The sequence below is a fragment of the Petromyzon marinus genome, chromosome 1 (genome assembly GCF_048934315.1).
Source record: "Petromyzon marinus isolate PM22_M1 ecotype Great Lakes invasive population chromosome 1, UKy_Petmar_22M1.pri1.0, whole genome shotgun sequence".
Classification (NCBI taxonomy): Eukaryota; Metazoa; Chordata; class Hyperoartia; order Petromyzontiformes; family Petromyzontidae; genus Petromyzon; species Petromyzon marinus.
Window position 1 is genome coordinate 28,767,293 of NC_133667.1, and position 19,584 is coordinate 28,786,876.

Below are 19,584 nucleotides of genomic sequence, written 5' to 3' on the forward strand. Positions count from 1 at the left end.
CTGCAATAAATAGAAAATGCGCTCCCTCTGGGCCGTGCCATCGACGTGCACAGTACAACAAAACGACGCTTCAGAATGAAATGTGGGGGACAGCAATTCAATAAATACCGCTGTGTCGTAGTGCACGTCCATACGAAAGCTTCTATGCTTACTATGCCCGCGCGTTACGCACGTGCAACCGACTTCCCAACAAAGGGACTACTTGGTGCTGCAGAATGTGTTACCTTCACAGTTGCTGCCACTGTTGTCGAGGCTGAAGCCCTTCTGGCACTCGCATGAGAAGCTGCCCGGAGAGTTCTGGCACACACCCTTGGAGCCACATGTTCCGGGCTGGGACACGCACTCGTTGTTGTCTGTGGCCATTCACAACAACAAGCAACGTAAACCATCATCACAGGCAAACTCCGGTCATCGTCGCCGCGGCTTTTGGCTGGCTATCGAACAAAGACGATCGCTGCATTGGGCGCTTTCAGACGTGCTTCTGCGGTCGTCTGGAGCGCTCTTCCTTCTGGTATTAGGCAGCTGCTGGAGCGATGCACTTTTAAATCTATTATTTTAAACGAATTTCTTTAGAACTGCTTTTTGTGTTTAGTTTGTTGTTCTGCCCCCGTACCTCAGATTAACACGGTTGGCTGCGTACGGTGCGAAAGAAGTTCAACGTACACACACACACACATACAGAAATCAAACATACCACTCTGAGTTATTGTTACGTCTATGTCAACACTTCAGTTGCCATTCATGTTTGGAATATTGCGAATATCGGTGGTGAGATTCGATCTCCCAGCGTCGCAGCTGAGACGATGGTGCATGTTTCTTAAATCCACCCTGTACTGTTCATCCAACAGCATAAATGAGTACACCACAGTTAGCTAATTTCCAGGTCACATGCGGTAGGGTTAAGTGTGGGTATTCCTACTTATTCGAAGACATCGGGCCAATGTGAAAGAGTAGGCGATTTACCCTCTGGAGGGGCTCACCCTCCTCTAGTGGATGCTCTTCTGCTAGCAGTAGGATGAGGGAGACATTTAAGGGCTGCACCTTTGGCTAATGACCTTTACATGCAACTGGGATTATTTTCCTTTGAACAATTCCACAATTTTGCCCTTTTCTACAGAAGACAGGGGGGAGGAACCACAAAGTATAACGTTTTTTTGTGGCTCCAGCCCACTAGGAACTTGGTTTGAATTACTATTGGCCACTCAATCAGTCACTCACAATCAGAAAATATAGAATTCCTGTGCATTAAATGTGCCCATTCGTTAACCTGTCGAAGTGACAGGAAACCTGCGCTGGCAGTTGAGAGCAATTTCATTCCCCTCCCCACCTCACCACCTATGCCCCCTTTGCCTCTCAACCTCAGCATTTCGAAGTAATCAAGTTTACGGCCATTTGTGAAAGCCAAAGCCAGGGTCTGCTCCAGCCAATAATTGCACGTGTGTGTGAGCGGTAGTGTAGCGGCTCGCGCGCTGCGCTACAAACCCGGCGATCCGGGTTCCATTCCCGCTCGCGATCGACACCAGTGACGATTATCTGAACCGGTCCTGAGCCTCAAATGAGTACCTGGTGCAGTGCGTAAACATCACCACTGGGAGGCCAAAGGCGGCCGGCCGGGCGTGGTGCTGGCCACCCAACCCCCTTGCTGTGCCGTGCTGGCTTTCATAGGCGCTGCTCGCTAAAAGCACTTGCCCCAACAGTCTGTTACAGGCTGCAAGGGGTGGGGGGGGGGGGCGGATCTTTGTCTTTGTTTTTTGTGTGCCGGGATGGTGGGGACGTCGGGGGAAGTGCGCGAGACTTGCCGATGCACGCGGTGTGGTGCTGCGTGAATCCCGGGGGACACTTGCAGGTGAAGCCTCCGATGGTGTTCACGCACAGGAACTGGCAGTTGTGCTGCTTGCTGGCACATTCGTCGAGGTCTGCAAGCAGCGGTGAATAAACGACCCGATTACTCAGGCGAACTGTTGATTGCAAGAACACGTTTCCTGAAGTGGCTATCAAAGTAGTGTGTTTACAGCTGAGCGGGTGTAATTTTAAACGACATCATTAACTGTGATTTCATTGCCGCCCCTTTTTGTTCTACTTCGTAACTCTTGTAAATGTTGAACAAAAATTCCAACCTCCCACCATGACCCCAGGAGAGGCATGCAGACAGATTTCCGTTACTGGAATGAAGCCGTGCTCTTTTATTAGTGTTACCCCCCGCCCCCCTTTCTTTATACCAAAGGGATTCCCACAGCTCTTTTTTAACGTGACAGAAAGCAGTAGTTTATATCCAAATAAACAACTGTTGTTGCTCGTGGGATACAATTCGAGAGTGTACTTTACTCTGGGCAGTAACTGCTTGCATTGTCACTGTGTGACAGACTAAACAAGTCTCTGATATGCCACCTTGGTCAGGGCAGTTTGAATTGGGACACCAGTGCACCGCTGCAGGATTCATTTAATCGGCATTAGGTTGTGCAATTCGAAAGAAAGAAAAAAACCCGTTGTCGAATATCTGTTGTACATTCAGTAGAAAATTTCAGTCACCGGATCATTTATTTGTGTATGCTGGCAAAATATAATACGACCTTGCAGCAATAAACGTAGTCAAATAAATAAAATGGCACGTTGTAGGTCAACACATACCATTTCAGAGAAGTGTTGGTTTACATTTCATTTATTGCCAGTTCCATTTCCAGGGATTAAATTGAATGTTATGCAAAACATGTCAAAATCCATGTTAAAATCACACTTTATTATGAGCGCTCAAATTATTGTTTGATGTAATTGCAGCCAATATGATGAACGTTTATTCGCAATGTTAGAAACTAACGTGTGGCTATTTGTATGATGTATATAGGCAGCCAAAAAAACCTCTGGACCGTTATTTTGTTCTCTCGCAAGTGACAATAAGAAGGAAAAGTTAATATGTATTGCAAAAAGTATCATCCATATTGGACATTCAACGTTTTGCTCTTCCTTGCCATTTTTGTAGAACATTCCTCTGCAGTCCATCAACACACGGGCGGGGGGTAAGTAAAAACAAATACCTACTGGATGCCTGTGACGGTTTTATCAAATCATTGTTTTTGTTTTCGTTGGTGCTTGCATATTTCGTAAACTCATTTGATTTAAACGGTGTGACAAGCACGCAGACCAATTAAATGCTTTTCGAAGAGATCGCCAATGTACATTTGGGCAGTTGGCAGGGATTTTAATGTTTTCTTTTTCCCCCTGAAATATTTAACTGATAAGTGTTAACAGGTTTTCAATCCAAAAAAACATTATGTAGAATGTGTGTGTAATGCACTCTAATTCTCTGTGAAAATTCTGACGGTGAAACATTCTGTTTATTTTAAATGAAGAATTGTTTGTCTTTGATTTTCACATGCATAAATCACTAATTTAGACTTTGTTAAAATAATAAAAAATATTTTTTTTGGAATTGCATAACGCTTTTATATATATTGGCCTTTTCACATTTGTAAAACATTAGTGACCAATTAAATCAATGGCACACAAATGGCATATCAGCTGAAGGATATGAATTCTTACAACGGACGCTCACTTTAACACAACGGATTTGAAATAATGCCGACGTTGGTGATGTAACATTACATGCAAATATATATGTGCCTGTACATGTGGGGAGTGGTAGTGTGGCGGTTAGCGTCTTGCACTACGAACTCGGTGACCTACTCATGGCCAACACCGGTGACGGTTATTTGGTGGTTTGGCGTCTTGCTGGAGACCCACCACCTCATGTGCTGTGCCGGCCTTCATAAGTGCTTTCTAACAGCACTGGCCCCAACAGTCTGTTCAGGCTCTATGGGGGATTTTAGTTGTTTTTTTTTAAATATATATATGGGTAGATGATCTGACCTCTGCATGTCCTGCCGTCCTCCTGCATGATGTAACCACGTGGACAGGCGCACTGGTAGCTGCCTTCTGTGTTCTTGCAGATGAAGTTGCAGGGCTTGGGCGATTGGGCACATTCGTCCAGATCTATTGTAAAAGCCGCAGGTCAGCGGCGATGCGGAAGAGGAACACGTCTTGAGTCAAAAAATAAAAAATGCGAGTAAAATTGCACTTATTTGGCAACATTATTTGATTATAGAACAAACACAGCTCTGATGTGCTTTTGCAGTTGTTCCGCTTGTTTGCGGTACAACCAGAAAACACATCAGAGAGCTATACAGCACAACCGCGAAAGCCTATGCAGTACCACAAAAAATATTGGCAGTTTGCAACTGATCGGCTCACTTTCTGCCCAATATGTGCAGAAGATCATGCGTGTATTGGCCCACAATAACACCTACTTTCACAAAAACACTACATATGCCATGTTGCGTATTGACTTGTGCAAATTTTGAACAGATTTACGAATTACTTCTCCACAATAGTTTTACTTTAGAAATCAACAAATCTTAATTAATATCCCAAAAAGAGCATTTTGCGAATTTTATTTATATGCTTCTTGTAGGCATTTCCTTTCCACATATTCTTATGTATAATTCTACAAGACAAGAATCTAGCTACAAAATTACAGATTCCAATTGTGTTTGTGGACATTTATAGCAGGCCAGTACATGTGGACATTTATATCAGGCCAATACTTTAAAAGCACGTTTTCAAATACGGAGGGAAAACCCAGAAAACCCGGAGAAAAATCCATGCGACCACAGGGAAAACATGCAAACAAATATACAGCAGGCGTCAAGGTCGGGAATGGACCCACGACCTCCTGCATACCAGTTGACGGATTTAACATTTCACCACCGCAGCGCCAAAAAAACCCCACCACCAAGACAGCATCGAGAGGACTTCACACAGCACTTTAATCATTATCATATGCACTTGGCGTATATGCCAAGTGCATATGATAATGATTATTAATCATCATCAGGTGTGAAAACCACAGCAAGAAAATAAAAAAAAGAAACGTTTTTTTTACGTTAGCACCACGGAGAGCGATTTGACAGTTATTCAGATGGACGAGTCCATCTATGTTCGGAAAAGAGGAGGGGGGAGACGAAAATAATGGATGCGGTCTGATAGCCACCGTAAGCGTGAACAATCAATTAAGACCCGAAATAGTTTATCAAATCCTTCCAATGATTGCTAAGCCAGAATCCATCTTCTCGGTTAAAATTGTCTCTGTGTTTGTATATGTGGATAGCCTCATGAACGAATCTCTCATGGTAGCCAGATGGCTTGCAAAGAACCTCTGTCTTGGAGAAGTCAATGTCATGTGAGCCTACTGCATTATAACAGTGATCTGCCACGGCCGAGGTGTTGGTCCTACCGTGTTTTAGGTCTGCTTTGTGTTCACGAATGCGGTCCGAGACAGAAAGAACCAATAATATGAATCCCTGCAGTCATGAAAGCTTTAAATCAATACATAAACAATTTCAACATTTGGACGCAACTGGGAGTGCCCAATGCAAAGTTCTTGAATGACATCATGGACGGAGATAAATGCAAGGCCACGATCGCTGACGCCTTTGAAAAAAGGACATTGCACATCAATATAGAGAGAGGGAGGGCGTTGTTTGAAGTGATGTGAATGGGTACGTACCCACGCAGCCCGTGCGGGTGATGTCGGTTGTGTAGCCGTTGTTGCACATGCAATGGTAGGAGCCCTCGCTGTTGATGCACTGCCCGTGGTGGCACATGCCCGGCATCACCGTGCACTCGTCGATGTCTGCAGCGCACAGGAAGAGTTCTCACGCATCTATCGTTTCACGTGTGTCACGTGTGTGTGTCACGTGTGTCACGCATTCCTGCACGGTTGGCTATATACGGTACGAAAGAAGACAGAAGACCAACATATATACTGTACACACATTCGCTATTCATTTCATATATATTAGGTGTGCAGAAATATATGATCCATATTTAAAAGATATAACTTAGCTGTTTTATTTAGGTCAATAAAACGATATACTAGCAAGGTTGGTAGTGTGAAGGTTTTATCATACGAGTTTCATTCCTAGTGACATGCATTGTAGCTTAATTCTTAATGATACCCTTAACAGTGACAGTTAATTGCATTGTGAGGCCTAGAATCATTACTGGCCTAGTCAGTGCACATCTGTAAAGGAGACATCTGTATAGACAAATGTAAATTCTGCACGTGTTAACCATCTTTGTATTCTGTGCCCAAGTCAACTGCGCACATTTTCACAATTGTCATACTCATTCATTAAGAGCTAGCTGTATGTACATCATCCACACCTTAGTGCGGGTGTGTGTCCATGTCTAGTCTATGTTAATTATTGTAGTTTGATGATAGAGCTAGTGCTCCAGTTACATTGTCACAACTGAATTGGCTGCACCGCATATAAACTAAAAACTATATAAAACTAAACAATTTTTCATTTTACCAGCTAAGGCCCACTGAGCTATGTGGCTCTTTTTCAGAAGCAACCTGGCCACATATGATAGCTAAACGAAGTGGCTTATCACGTGGAAATTTATGGCAGCCACATACTCAAAACGCATGTTTGTAAATGTGGAGGGAAAAGCCGGAAGACCCGGAGAAAACTCCACGCGACCACGGGGAGAACACGCAAACTCCAAATATACAGGCGTCCGGGTCGGCATGGAACCCACGACCTCCTGCATACCAGGTGAGGGAGATAACATCTCGCCACAGTGGCACCCCTATAGAAAAAAAAAAAACCGACTGGCATTGAAACAGGTCGCATGAGCAGTCCAGCGAGCTGCTCACCTCGCCCGTCAGTGGTGTAGCCGGGACCGTGCGGGCACAGCTTCTTGTATTGGGCAGTGCCAGGCAGCGGGCAGATATCACACTGCTGGCCCCAGCCGCGCCCTCCGTCGCAGCAGCACTCGGACTTCGTGACGAGGTTGCGGCTGCTTGACACCATCTGGCAGAGCGACTGGATGACCTCCGTGAAGCAGAAGCCTCTGCGGCTGTCTGCGCACGGCAGCCGGGCACATCGCGCGTGCGCGTATAGGATTAGCGGTGGCGGTAATTGTCGTCGGCAGAGGCATGACCCGCGCGATGAACAACGTCTGTGGAATGATTTATGATGTTACGGAAAATGTATTTGGTGACAGTGCTTTGGCAGTGGTGCACGATCACACGGAGCCAAAAGGTTAAAACACTGGTCAATAACTCTGCCTTAAAAGAATAAATATATAAGAGGTGATGTTTCTGGCAATAGCCCTTCCTCATAGCACATAATGTACAACAGCGATGCAAGGTACAATAAAACAATTACAAATTCCGAAATCCTGACTCGTTTATGACTCAACATGGCCAGTTATTTAAATTAACTGCATCACCCCCCACTCCGACACTGCCACCCCTCCCACTGACCCATAATACCTATTGTGGTGAAGTATGGTCAAACAACAAACTCCATGATCAACGCGGTGTGGGGGGGGGGAGGCCTTGATCCAGAGGTTAAAAATGACATGTCGGAAATATTTTAGTGATTCAATTTTTGAATACAAAAAATGCAATGCATTTGGGATAACACACCAAAGGGGGATTATGATAGGATCACATGTCACTGGGGGGGGCTTTCGTTTTTCCTGTCTTTTACTTACTTCAACGCTTCAAGGAAAACTAATGAAACAAAAGAAACCACCACGGGAGGACTTTGCGGTCAACAACAGACTGAGATCGGTAAACAAATGCGATTTTTTTTTACTTTTGCTCAAATTCATATTATTATTGCAAAGGGCCACACATACAAATCTGTCATCAAGTATTCTAATTGAATTTGTGTGAAGAAACTGGATACCCCATGCTTAAGTAGACAACAAGATAAATTCCTTTACGGGAATGTAAATTTCCTTTCCGTCTCATTTCACTGACACATGATTAAACCCGATACCTAAAATACATTTTTGGGAGTGGTGAAGGTGCCAAAAAGCTGCAGAATTTATTTACCCCTTTGGAAATTCAATATCAGTATATATGTTGAACTTCTTTCGCACCGTACGTAGCCAACCGTGCTAATCGGAGTTTGCAGTGGCTTGATAATACAACAAGGGGGGGAGTGGGGGGGTGCGATCCGGTGGTTCAGAGGCTGCACGATGAACACAGCGAACACACGTTTGATTCTCAGCCATGACGAATATCAGTGGCGAGTGATATCCGACTCGGTACTACCCCTCCCGCCAGGCTGCCACTTTGCCAACCCACACTGACCAGCGTGATGAGGTATGGTCAAATAGCCCACATGAATGACATGGCTTGAGAAGGCCTTCATCCAGCAGTGGAGTTACAAAGCACTGTACGTTTTTATTGTACTGTAATCGTAGGAATTGACGTGCAGTTAGGTTTATACGTGCACACGTGAAAATGCTTGTTTTTTTTTCCTATCCTTAGCAGTGGATGTTGCCAGGTCCATAAGTTTAAGTGCACTGGTTCTTTCACAGCTTCATTGCTCCAGAGGCTGAGTGTAATGAAAATATTCTCAGGCTTTAATCCCACGCTGTCTTGCAGCCTTGTTGACTGAATGACTGCGTGCTCTGTGAGGGTTACTTAGCTGCAATGACCTCCGGCTCGTCTAGATTTATGACCCATGATCCATCAGCCATGAGAAACCTTGGCTCTCTCGCCATTGCACAAACCAAGATACGCCACTCTGAATGTGTTGATCAACACCCCTTGCTAAACGTATAAACATAGCACCATAATTATTGTTGCATGCTTACCGATATTTTATTTATTAGTGCCCTCCCTTCAATACCAGTCACGTTGCTTACGACCAAATATACTAACATACTGTGTGTAATACATATTTTAAATAATATTGCGTGTAAAGAGAATGAAAACTGCTTCATTCCACATCCTTTCTCAAGAAGTTGAATACACCATCAGATTATTATCCAATTATTTGAAATTCCGAGGAGTTAGAATGATTATAAAAGTTATTTGGACGTACTCTGGACTAAATTGGCAATCGTTTGTTTAGGCTTACGTATAATTATTGTGCACGCTTATTCTATAAATGCGTGAGTTTTTCTTTATTTATGGCACAGTGACTGGATGACCTCCGGTGTTAGACCAGAGGACGCCAAAAGGCCTTTTGGCGTCCTCTGGTCTAACACCCTTTTGAGACTAGACTCAAAATAAAGCTGTCTCTGGTATGGACCAATCAGTTTCAAAGACAATGCATTTATTTCGATTTAAAGCTTTTGTGACTGCAGGGATTCATCTTCTTGGTTATTTCGGTAAAGTCACATAGAATGAAAATAAAATAATAAAAAGTAATATTTTATTTTATTGTTTTTTTATTATTTTATTTGCATTCTACGTGACTTTACCGAAAAAACCAAGAAGATGAATGCATATATTATCAGAGTATGTTGTTTGTTTGCATTCTGACCACAAATATTGTGGTTAATGCAGACATGATTCCCTGTAAAACGTTTCAGTTTGGTGTTTTAACATCTTAACACCTGTTTGTTGCCATAAAAAAGGGGAAAACCTACATTTTAAGAGATAGACCAGTTTTTTATATCCAATCTCAAAAATTGGACCACAAATCAAGTAATACATTTGATGAACATTCTTCAAACACTATATATTCCAAAATAGGTATATATTGCATAATGTGACTTTGTTTAAGTATTATAGATAAGGGTCTTTGAGTACTATGGTTAGCAAACTAGATTTTCAATACAGAGGTCACCAATTCTAAACAATGGTAAAGATTCTTAACTCCCCCTACCCCCACTGCTCCACCGAGCACCATAAATGGGTACGCCACCGATCAGGCCACATGTGGTTGGGTAAAGTGTTGGTACTTTGACCGCTTCCAAGACATCTGGCAAAATGCCCTCTAGAGGGGTTCTCGAGAGCTTGCTGACCCACCCATACCGGGCATCTTTGAAAAAAGAGCTTCAAAGCTAATAGGATTTATCCAGTCTAAGTAAAAATTCTGATAAAGAGCTCTCTCTGGTGAATGCCCTTCCACCAACAGTGGTGTAAGCAAGCGATTGCAGGGCTGCACATTTACCTTTAACTATCTATATATATAAAAGTAAAAAAATTGTGTGTGGGTTTGTGGGTTTGTGTGTGGTCACGCGCTTGGCTCTCCAACCGGTGGGGTTTACGTTAAAAGAAAATAGCCAGGTACCACGTTGTAAGCCCCGCGGTGAGCAAGCGCTATTCCTTTTTAACATCCGTCAACTTTAAATTAGTTTAATTATCGATTTAGTGCGAATTTAGCGCGCTTCCCTTTATTTATTTATGACGCTTGCACGACCATACCAACTCACGCGCCTTTGGTGGGGTGGGGGGGGGGGGCACGCCAAGTCGCACGCCTTCGGTGGGAGTGAGGGGAGCAATTTCTTTCGCGTTAAAAATGCAAAAAAAATACACTAAACGCCGACGTTAATTCTTCACTGTGTGATGTCCCCCCCACCCCGATGCGTGCAGTTGTTACTACTATACAGTCGCTAGATGCTACCACTATAGGCCGTACATATTACTGCAGAGCGGCCGGGGAGATCGTGGCTGGGGGGGAGGGGTCAGGGGTAGCAGCCCAGCCTGCCTAGGCGCCACCTCGGCCGGCTGGACAATCTAGGCGAGGCCGGAGGCTCTGCACGGGACTCGGCCTCGCCTCACCATGCCACTCTGTCAGGCGAGTACTTTGTGCTATACAGTCGATAAATACTGCTATAGAGTCAGCATGTACTACTGTAGTGATAGCAGGTACCACCACAGTCGGTATGCACTGCTGTAATCATAGCAGGTACCACCACAGTCGGTCTGCACTGCTGTAATCATAGCAGGTCACACCACCGTCAGTACGCACTGCTGTTAGATTTTTAAGAGTAGTTTTGAAATATTTTTAAGACACGGGCAAAGCAGGGTACTTCCCGCTAGTATTTAATAATTTACAACCTTTGCTTGTCCCGGGCTCTTAGCTTGTAAAGTATCCTTAATTTCTCATGTGTCCCACTGCCTTGCCAAGTGACCAAAAGTGTTGGCAAATGACCCAAATTCTTGCCCAATGAAAGGCAGTGTGAGTGAATGTTAGAACTGATCACCAAATTTGAGACTTATGGTCTTCCTTTTGTAAACTATTCCACAGGAATGCAAGAGCGACATACGGTTCTGTGAACAGTTCTGCATTCCTTTCAGTCTCACAGTCATCTTGCGAGTAACGAAAAGAGAATCTGGATACCAATGGTATAACATCTACCAGCCATGTAAATAAATCATTGAGCATCATTGAAAAAAAAATATTTCCTTTTTTAAAAATGCCTTTTTAAAACAAAAACATCATAGGCTATGTATGTGAAATATGTACTGTCCTTAAGGCAAAGTCAATTGGAGGGTTGGAGGAAAGCCAACCTGGTGTTGGAATGTGTGAGGAAGTATTTAATAGCATGAAACACTATTCCTTCGGGACAGTTTTTTTTTTTACAAGATAATTGGTCATTTAATTTTATAATACACAATTTTAAAATACAAGATTAAGCCGTCTCTCGAGCTCACACGGAGCTGTTTTCTGACTGTTTTTTTTCGAGTCAGAAAAAAAACCTGGACGGGACGTTCAAGTGATTTTATGTACAAGGGGATTTATGGAAGACAGATGAGTGAGGTGAATGTTTACGTGACAGGCGAGGATTAACGATGGATATGGAATTCGAATGTGTTTGCGCTGCCCTGTCACAAGGGAGACTTGCCGTTTGCCTGACTGAGGAAAAGGAAATAATATTTTCTTCTTCTACCCAAGCCTAAACTTTTTTGTTATTCAGACTCCCAAGCACATGCCAACCATTGTTACGGTTCACCAGCTCACGGCCATTTGCGAATGTTGCTGCAAAACAAATTAACGTATTTATATTTTAAAAATATACTTTTAGTTTGCAATTGTTGTGAAGAGGTTAGTATGTTTCCTATAATAAGAGCACGGGAAAGGCTTCATCACTATTTTACATATTCCAACGTTGCCTGTTGTGCTGTGAATTCATCAATGAAGAATATTTCTCAAGCGCTCTGTGAAAGTCACAAGAGACCAGGATCGTCTTATTTGCAAGAGTTAGTCATCAGTCTGCCAGTAGGGGCGATAATTCACATGCACAATCCCAATTGAGTAACTTTAGTAGAGGGTGTTTAATGGTGCACCGATCCATCGAGGAATCTACATTTTTAACTCATTTAATGGCATCTGTAAGAAACAATGTTTTCATGCTCATATATATCGTAACGAATGAGTTCTCATGGACCCCACAGCCACTCGAGGTGCTACCATTCACTGTGCTGTACACATAAAAAAAAAATCTACTCTTGAATTGACTGTGAATCACGACAATTCATCGAATCGCTGAGGTACACCCTTTAATAAGCACGCTACTACTTTGAAATATAAGCCAGGAAGAAACCCCAAATGTCTTTCTGAACCAGAGTGTTTTAAAATATGTAAAACAATCAGTGAAAGGATCACAATCCAAAGCTTTAGTTTTCATTAATTCTTGACACTGATATATCGTGGCACTGCTGTGTTGTTCCTTTGTTGAGCCTCACGAGACCCATCGTGCTTTGGATCTTTGAAGGCCGCGTAGACAAGAGGAAACCGATCTGGATCCCTTCCTCTAACTCTGTCCATTACCAATGGAAATGAGCCGCAGTGAAAGAGCCACAAGCGCAACTTTAGACAACAGAAAGAAAAAAAACCCTCGCATTGTGCAGGTCTTACCGACACACTCCGTCTCATCCTGGTTCAGGGTGAAGCCCTCGTTGCAGACGCACTTGTAGCTGCCAACGTTGTTGATGCAGCGGCCGTTCTCACAAATTCCAGGCTTCAGGCGGCACTCGTTCTCGTCTGCAAGACAGTGCGCAGCACGGCGCCTCGTCCCGGTGAATGGAGGAATTCGAGGAGCAAAAGTGCAGGTCCAACGTGGCTGCCAGCACCAACATTTTCCAATAACTTACCTTTTGTTTTAAGACATCTGCATCTCACCCAGTATTAACGGAGGAGAAAATAAAAATAAAACATCGTTGTGTGTCTCTCAAGTTGCTTGAGATTTTGATTTAAAAAATATATATATACACACACATTGCGTGGAACGCTTTGTTCATATCGTGCTGTGGATCTTCAAAGGTGTGGCAAAGTTAAGAGTCTCCAGTCCCAGTGGTTACATTTTAAATATCTCATAGTTTCTACATGATGATAGACTAGAGTTGCCACCTCCGCAGAACAAACAAAAAACCCGTGACATATCATGAGAGGAAGAATATCTCACGAAAACATAGAGAGGAGAGGAGAACTATGTGCGAATGCACTATCTTGAGTGGTGTGCGATTGCACGGCAAGACAAAAACAGGACTTTTAATGTTCTGGGAAGACTTACAGATTTCCTAAGACATCTACCACAAAGAGGATGATCCTGGGAACGTAGAACAAGTGGCAACCCTTGCAATAAAAATGTTGAGTCCTCCTTGCCGATTCTAGATTTAAAGCTTTCGTGACTGCAAGGATCCATACTCTTTGGTTCTATTCGGTAAAGTCACGTAGGTAAAAAATAAAACAACAACAAAAAATCAAGACGTTTCGGCCACAACACAAGCGGCCTTCATCAGGTGAAGGGAGCAGACTACCCGACGACTCAGCTATAACAAAAAGTTGCCCTGTGCTCTCCAATCGTGAAGCTCAGACTTAAAGTGTCCATTTATTTACTCCTGAAATCAACACCCCACAATACACAACGATGTTTGCTTAGGCTCTTCATCCTTACCAATGCAGCCTTCACCATCGGGCCGGCGAGTGTACCCAGGTGGGCAGATGCACATGTAGGTGCCAATGAGGTTCTTGCAAATCATGTTTCTGGATGCGCAGTTGTCAAGTCCTTCTTCACACTCATCCTGGTCTGTGGGTGAAATGGGACGAAGATGTTTCATGGAACTCAAAGAAGAGGGAGCCAGTGACAACGAGAAGAGAAAAACACAATTCCCTTCCTGAGAAACATTTAACCAAATTATCCACGCTGGTCATATCAGGCTCCAATATTGGAATATAATAAAACAGTCTCCACTGCAAGTGAGCTGCCAGTTGACCTAAATTAACCGTACCAATTGCAGCGATGACTTTGCAGGGACCACAGACAGTGTAGAAACGTGTGGACACTGCAATAATATCTGCCCGTGATTATGCTCTTATCTGTAGGTTTTTAAACTCGGCGTGTATTAATCTTTGGAATAATACGGAGATGAATCATATATCACCGGTGCGGTCACCAGGGTAAAAACCATAACGTACCCTCGCATGCCCTTGTTGGAGCATACACATATACAGCAAACCCGACCCGAACATTTCGTCAGCAAAGGAATTCGGTAACTGTATTGTTTGTTTCACCATTTTTTTTTTAATGTATATCAATGGCACAGATTCGCTCTGCAACCATTGCCTGTTCACCGCAGTGGGCCCCACTCTTGAGCAGGCACAGGGGCTGAAAGCCGCACTTGCATTCCTCCTGCTTAATGGACCCTGGGCATGCCACCAAACTCTGCGGTGTCTCCTCCCACCTTTGCACATGCGGCGATCCTCGCGCAGGACGTAGCCAGTGGGACACATGCACTCGTAGGATCCGAAGTTGTTGACGCAGCGGAAGGCGCACAGGAGAGGGTTCAGGGAGCACTCGTTCAGATCTGTGGGTGTTCGCAAAGAGCCGCGCAACCCGCCGTTTGAACCGGGCGGTAATTTACGACAATCTTTGAAAGTGGCGCGCGACAAAGCCATAAACCGAGGGCCTTTAGAAAGCTGGCATTATGTGAATTTACTTTAGCGAAACGATTCCCACATGAGCTGAGCATAAAGGAAAGCGTTGGCCTGAACGCTGTTTTTTTGCATTAAACCGTAGCGCTATTTAAAACAATCAGATAATCCCAAGGAAGCCATTACAGACCACAAGGGCCTTACTCTCTAATGTCTCCAGCAGCCAAACATTTTCAAAGGAATCAACATCAAAAGTATTTTTGTTATCGAGTTTTCACACTGTAGGACATAATACAAACTAGGTCAGTTTGGTTCAATAAAGGAATATGTTGTAGCAAAAATTATGGGAGTCAGTTCAGCAGGTTTTAAATAAAATAAACATCAGTTTGCCCTTGACTTTATAAGGGCACAAACCGGGGCTTAATTTTTAACTGGATATTTTCCTGAAAAAAGGCTGGCTTGGAATAGGGCATACGGATGTAAGGCACTACCACTACAGTACATCGTATGCCAATTCATAGCAGTGCTACGTTATCTGCAGCTTATATTTCCATAATCCAATGAGGGCAACGTAAGTATGACAAGGAAAAATGACGGGCGGCAAGGTGGACGTAGAAAGACAAAACAATTCCCAAAAACAGCGTGACGGGCATTGTTCTGACCTTCACAGGTCATCATGGGTCCCGGCTCGAACCCATCGTCACACGTGCACTCGAACCCTCCGGGCACGTTCAGGCACGTGCCGTTGCCGCATGGGTTCCCAATGGAGCACTCGTTCGCGTCTGGGAACAAACGCAGATCGGTGAGAGAGTGCGGTGGAGGAAAAAAGGCGTTTTTGAGACAGTCCCTGGATGGAAATGCAGAAGGAGAGGTTTGTGAGGTAAGAGCAGAGCCAGGAGAGAAGTTTGCCAGGGGCGCTTACACAGTTTTGGAGATGCTCGAGGAGGACGGATTGGTCTGTGGTTTGAAAAGCAGCAGAAAGGTCACGAAGAACAAGAAGTGTGAGTGATCCACAATCTGAGCAGAGAAGGTCATACAAAAAAGAGGTGTAACGAACGGTCTACCACCTGCACTCTCCCTGCAAATCCGGCGATTGAATGCGTTCTCATAATCCAGGGTTCTGATTAAGAATCAAGCATAATTTCTGCTTTCTAACATTGCGGTGAATGTAGCACTGCTAGGGCTGCAGGAAGTCACGTGCACCTATTCGTGAATTGAAAAAGATGAATTTGCGATGCGATATATGTATTGTGAGCTTGATCATTTATGCTAATGCCTGAATTGTCACTGTACTGCACTCAAAGCATAATTGCATTTATTGGCAGACTAGTATACGTCATTTATAACCTACAATGGACGTATATTGCCATGCATAAAATGCCAAATGTTTCGGAGGACTACTCTATATTTTCTACTTTGCCAGACTGCTTAGTGTACCAGCAGATGCTACCTTCAAACAAAATGCATGAGAGGGCTTACATTTGCAGATCAAAATAGCACATAAAATGCCTGGTAGTTTGTTGCAATATTTAAATAAGAGAACTACAAGAGAAACATTCACCGATTTAGGATGTCCGCACATTTAGCTCCAAGGTGTACTTGATGAGATGTTTAAGGAACGCGTTTTATTTAGAAGCCACCAAAGGTCCTAAAGCTAAACAGAGCTGTGGCGCATGGAGCCCCGACATTCGGAGATTTCCAGGGCGTGATCTCTCTACGTGGAAGTGGGCAGTTACGTATCAGCCACAGACATCGCTATTTCAAAATTTATTTAAGTTTTATTTTCCTTTCGTAAATTGCATTATACTTTTTGTTCAGCAAGTCTAATTGCCTTCCATTATTTTAAAATCAGTTAAGTCCAAAAAAACAGAACTCACGTTAAAAACTAAACTTGTTTTAAAACGCGTGTACTACATTTTCTCAACTTCTTGGCTAAATTTTGATTTAAAGCTTTCGTGACTGCAGGGATTCATATTCTTGGTTCTTTCGGTAAAGTCACGTAGAAGGGAAACAATAAAATAATAATAAAGTCATGGAATCCGCCAAAAGCTGGCTGGGACATTTTTTGCACACTTCCTAACAATCACTGGCATGGGTCCAACTCTGATCACATTTGTTAATCTTGATGCCTTGGCGCACGCACGGACCGTGCTTGGCAGAGCCTTCCTTTATTATAGGAGACGTTAAAGTACTCAGGGAAGTAGACCTTATTTATTTCTCACAGGACGTAGGATTATGGGAACAAAAAGAGGAGTAAACGTATTTTTAAAGTACAAGACGGTGTTGCTTTAAGCAGGTGACCAGCCACAGCTGGGTAACAAAATATAAGTTTGTGCAAAACACTCTGCAGCGAAAGACATTCACTTCACGGCACTCTCTTCTCGGCCCGTAACAATGTTTCAATGAAATCGCCTGATGACGATTGCTTGTGTTGCGATCGAAACGTCGTGTTCTATTACTTTTTTTATACCCACGTGACTTTGCCGAAAGATCCAAAGAGTATGGATTCCTGCAGTCACGAAAGCTTCAAATCAAGATTAAAATTTATTATTTAAATTCACGACACGTACATCAGAGTGTGCACATATGAATTAATTTGTTTTGTTCATATCTTTTTTGGGTAATGAGTTCATAGGACTCCGGCAGCCACTGTAGGCACTGCCATTGCGCCACAGTTCCAAATACAAAGAATATATTATTGAATCGTCGAATGAAATCACGATCCCAAATTGTTAAAGGTCATAAAACCACGAGATGGGTGGGGAGAGGGGCGCAAAATTGCAACAGCTCCACTCCCATTATATTTCAAAGGCAGCATCGTCCGCCAATGTGCTCCATGCGTCCTACGTGAAAGGTCCAAAGAAACCATTGCATTCGCGGGAGGTAAATAGACGGCTGCCTGGAGGGAGGGAGGGAGAGAGAGAGAGAGAGACGACGACTTGGCTGCCCGTGGCCGCACTGTTCGCACGAGTGTTATCTGGTGGCATCGCGTACTGACCCACGCATTTGAAGCCCGCCGCCTCGAGGTTGTAGCCCATCGGGCAGTCGCAGCGGAAGGAGCCGTCTGTGTTTATGCACCGCCCGTTGGCGCAGATGCCCGGGTTGGCAAGGCACTCGTCCAGATCTGGGGAGCGAGAGGGGAGTAAAAGGCACATGAACATTGCGGTCGAGATATGCCTTTGGCAAAACTTTCCAGATATTGTACCAATGTAATTGGCCCATTTTGATCAGTTATTTGTGCTAACTTTCTTTCTCTCTTTCTTTGTTGGTGGTGATGGTCGTGGTGTTTTTGCAACGCATTTATCTTTTAAGAAGCACTTGCCTTCTCGGCTGTCATCTCGGCCAACGACCGTTCCAGGACCGTATGGGCAGAGCAACCTGTAGGCCTCCTCTGTTGAGTGTGGGTGAGAAACGCTGCCTGGTTAGTGCACATTCTGAACGCCACGTCGGGGATTGTGAGCACATTTCACATTTATACTTGAAAAAGTATCATTGTGCATTCGTGCAAGAGCTCTGTAAAAATACCTTGTGCTTCGTTTTTCAACACTCTAGCCGTGAATTACATTAATGACATGAATGACTTTACGTATAAGAGAAACCATGAAACACCATAAATCGTTTTTAATTTGTTCTCATATCTGTCCAGAATGTAGAGTATAAGCAAGGCTTTACATAGAGTTCAACAACCTTGTTGATTTAAGGTTAAGGGGTCCGTTGCTGATTTATAAGCAAAAAACCGCATCAAATATATGTTAAACATGATAAAAGCAATGGGATTCACTTCGTAAAATTGGTAAAATCGAGTTTAAGTATCGGCAGGCGACCACAAAACACAAGAGCGGTGTAGAAGCATGGTACAGTACAATGTTGTGGGAAGAGGTTCTGAACCTTTCACGCAGACTCCAATTTCTCCTTCACCACACCCTTCCATATCAATTGGACTTCTTCTCTCGTTTGGTGGGAAGTAGATCAGCAACGTCTCTGTGTTTCTATCGATGCTGGTGTGCCATGTTCTTTAAATCGATGGCTTCAGGAATATGAGCAACCTGAAGAATATATATTCTTGGTTCTTTCGGTAAAGTCACGTTGAAGGGAAACAATAAAATAATCAAGTATATATAAAACAATAAAATTCTCACGACGTTTCGACTGTAACACAAACAGTCATCATCAGGTTTTCACATCATCAGGTTTTCACACCTGATGATGACTGTTTGTGTTACAGTCGAAACGTCGTGATAATTTTATTGTTTTATATATATTTTATTATTTTATCGTTTCCCTTCAACGTGACTTTACCGAAAGAACCAAGAATATGAATCACTGCAGTCACGAAAGCTTTAAATCAAAATTTCACCTGAAGAATGTCTAAAATGCTGCCAGGGAATGATCGGAGCGGGCAATGGTGTTGCTGGGTGGTTCTCGGTTTGAGATTGGTGACCACAGTCGCACTGTGGGCTATTCTTAATTGTCCGTCGGTGTACACACGCACGCATGCACGCACGTATGTATGCTGAACTTCTTTCGCACCGTACGTAGCCCACGGTGCTAATCGGAGGTGCGGGAGACGAACAACGAACTCAACAGATACGGCCACGCCTGCCATGGGGCAGACGTGGCCGTGGCCGTATCGAGTCAGCACAGGTCCAAAAGTGGGTGAAGGCCCGGGACGTGTCGGCTCTCTCCCAGCTCGTACCTTCGTTCTGTTTGGGGCACGGTTCACAGGGGTCGCCCCAGCCATCGCCTGGCATCATGCTGCAACAGCAGCCGGCTTTGCTGGTGTTGAAGGGCTTCGGGGTGGAGCATTTGCCCTGGGCAAACTCCGAGAAGCAGTAGTTGACGCGGACGTCTGTAATTAGATGCAATCATTCACGTGAATGCAGCCGAGTGGAGT

General features: G+C 43.9%; 1 protein-coding gene across 1 annotated transcript in view; it reads right to left on the reverse strand.

Annotated features, from left to right (window-relative positions):
• Positions 1–19,584, reverse strand: part of LOC116939489 (fibrillin-2-like) — an 84,431-nt gene that overhangs the window by 9,048 nt on the left and 55,799 nt on the right. The window contains exons 50-61 of the mRNA XM_032947916.2: positions 19,387–19,539; positions 18,013–18,081; positions 17,689–17,814; positions 15,353–15,472; positions 14,501–14,623; positions 13,714–13,845; positions 12,675–12,800; positions 6,716–6,922; positions 5,561–5,686; positions 3,865–3,987; positions 1,800–1,916; positions 225–353 (exon numbers count right to left, since the gene is read on the reverse strand). Of these exons, the coding sequence (XP_032803807.2) occupies positions 225–353; positions 1,800–1,916; positions 3,865–3,987; positions 5,561–5,686; positions 6,716–6,922; positions 12,675–12,800; positions 13,714–13,845; positions 14,501–14,623; positions 15,353–15,472; positions 17,689–17,814; positions 18,013–18,081; positions 19,387–19,539 (1,551 nt within the window). The remainder of the gene's footprint in view (positions 1–224; positions 354–1,799; positions 1,917–3,864; positions 3,988–5,560; positions 5,687–6,715; positions 6,923–12,674; positions 12,801–13,713; positions 13,846–14,500; positions 14,624–15,352; positions 15,473–17,688; positions 17,815–18,012; positions 18,082–19,386; positions 19,540–19,584) is intronic.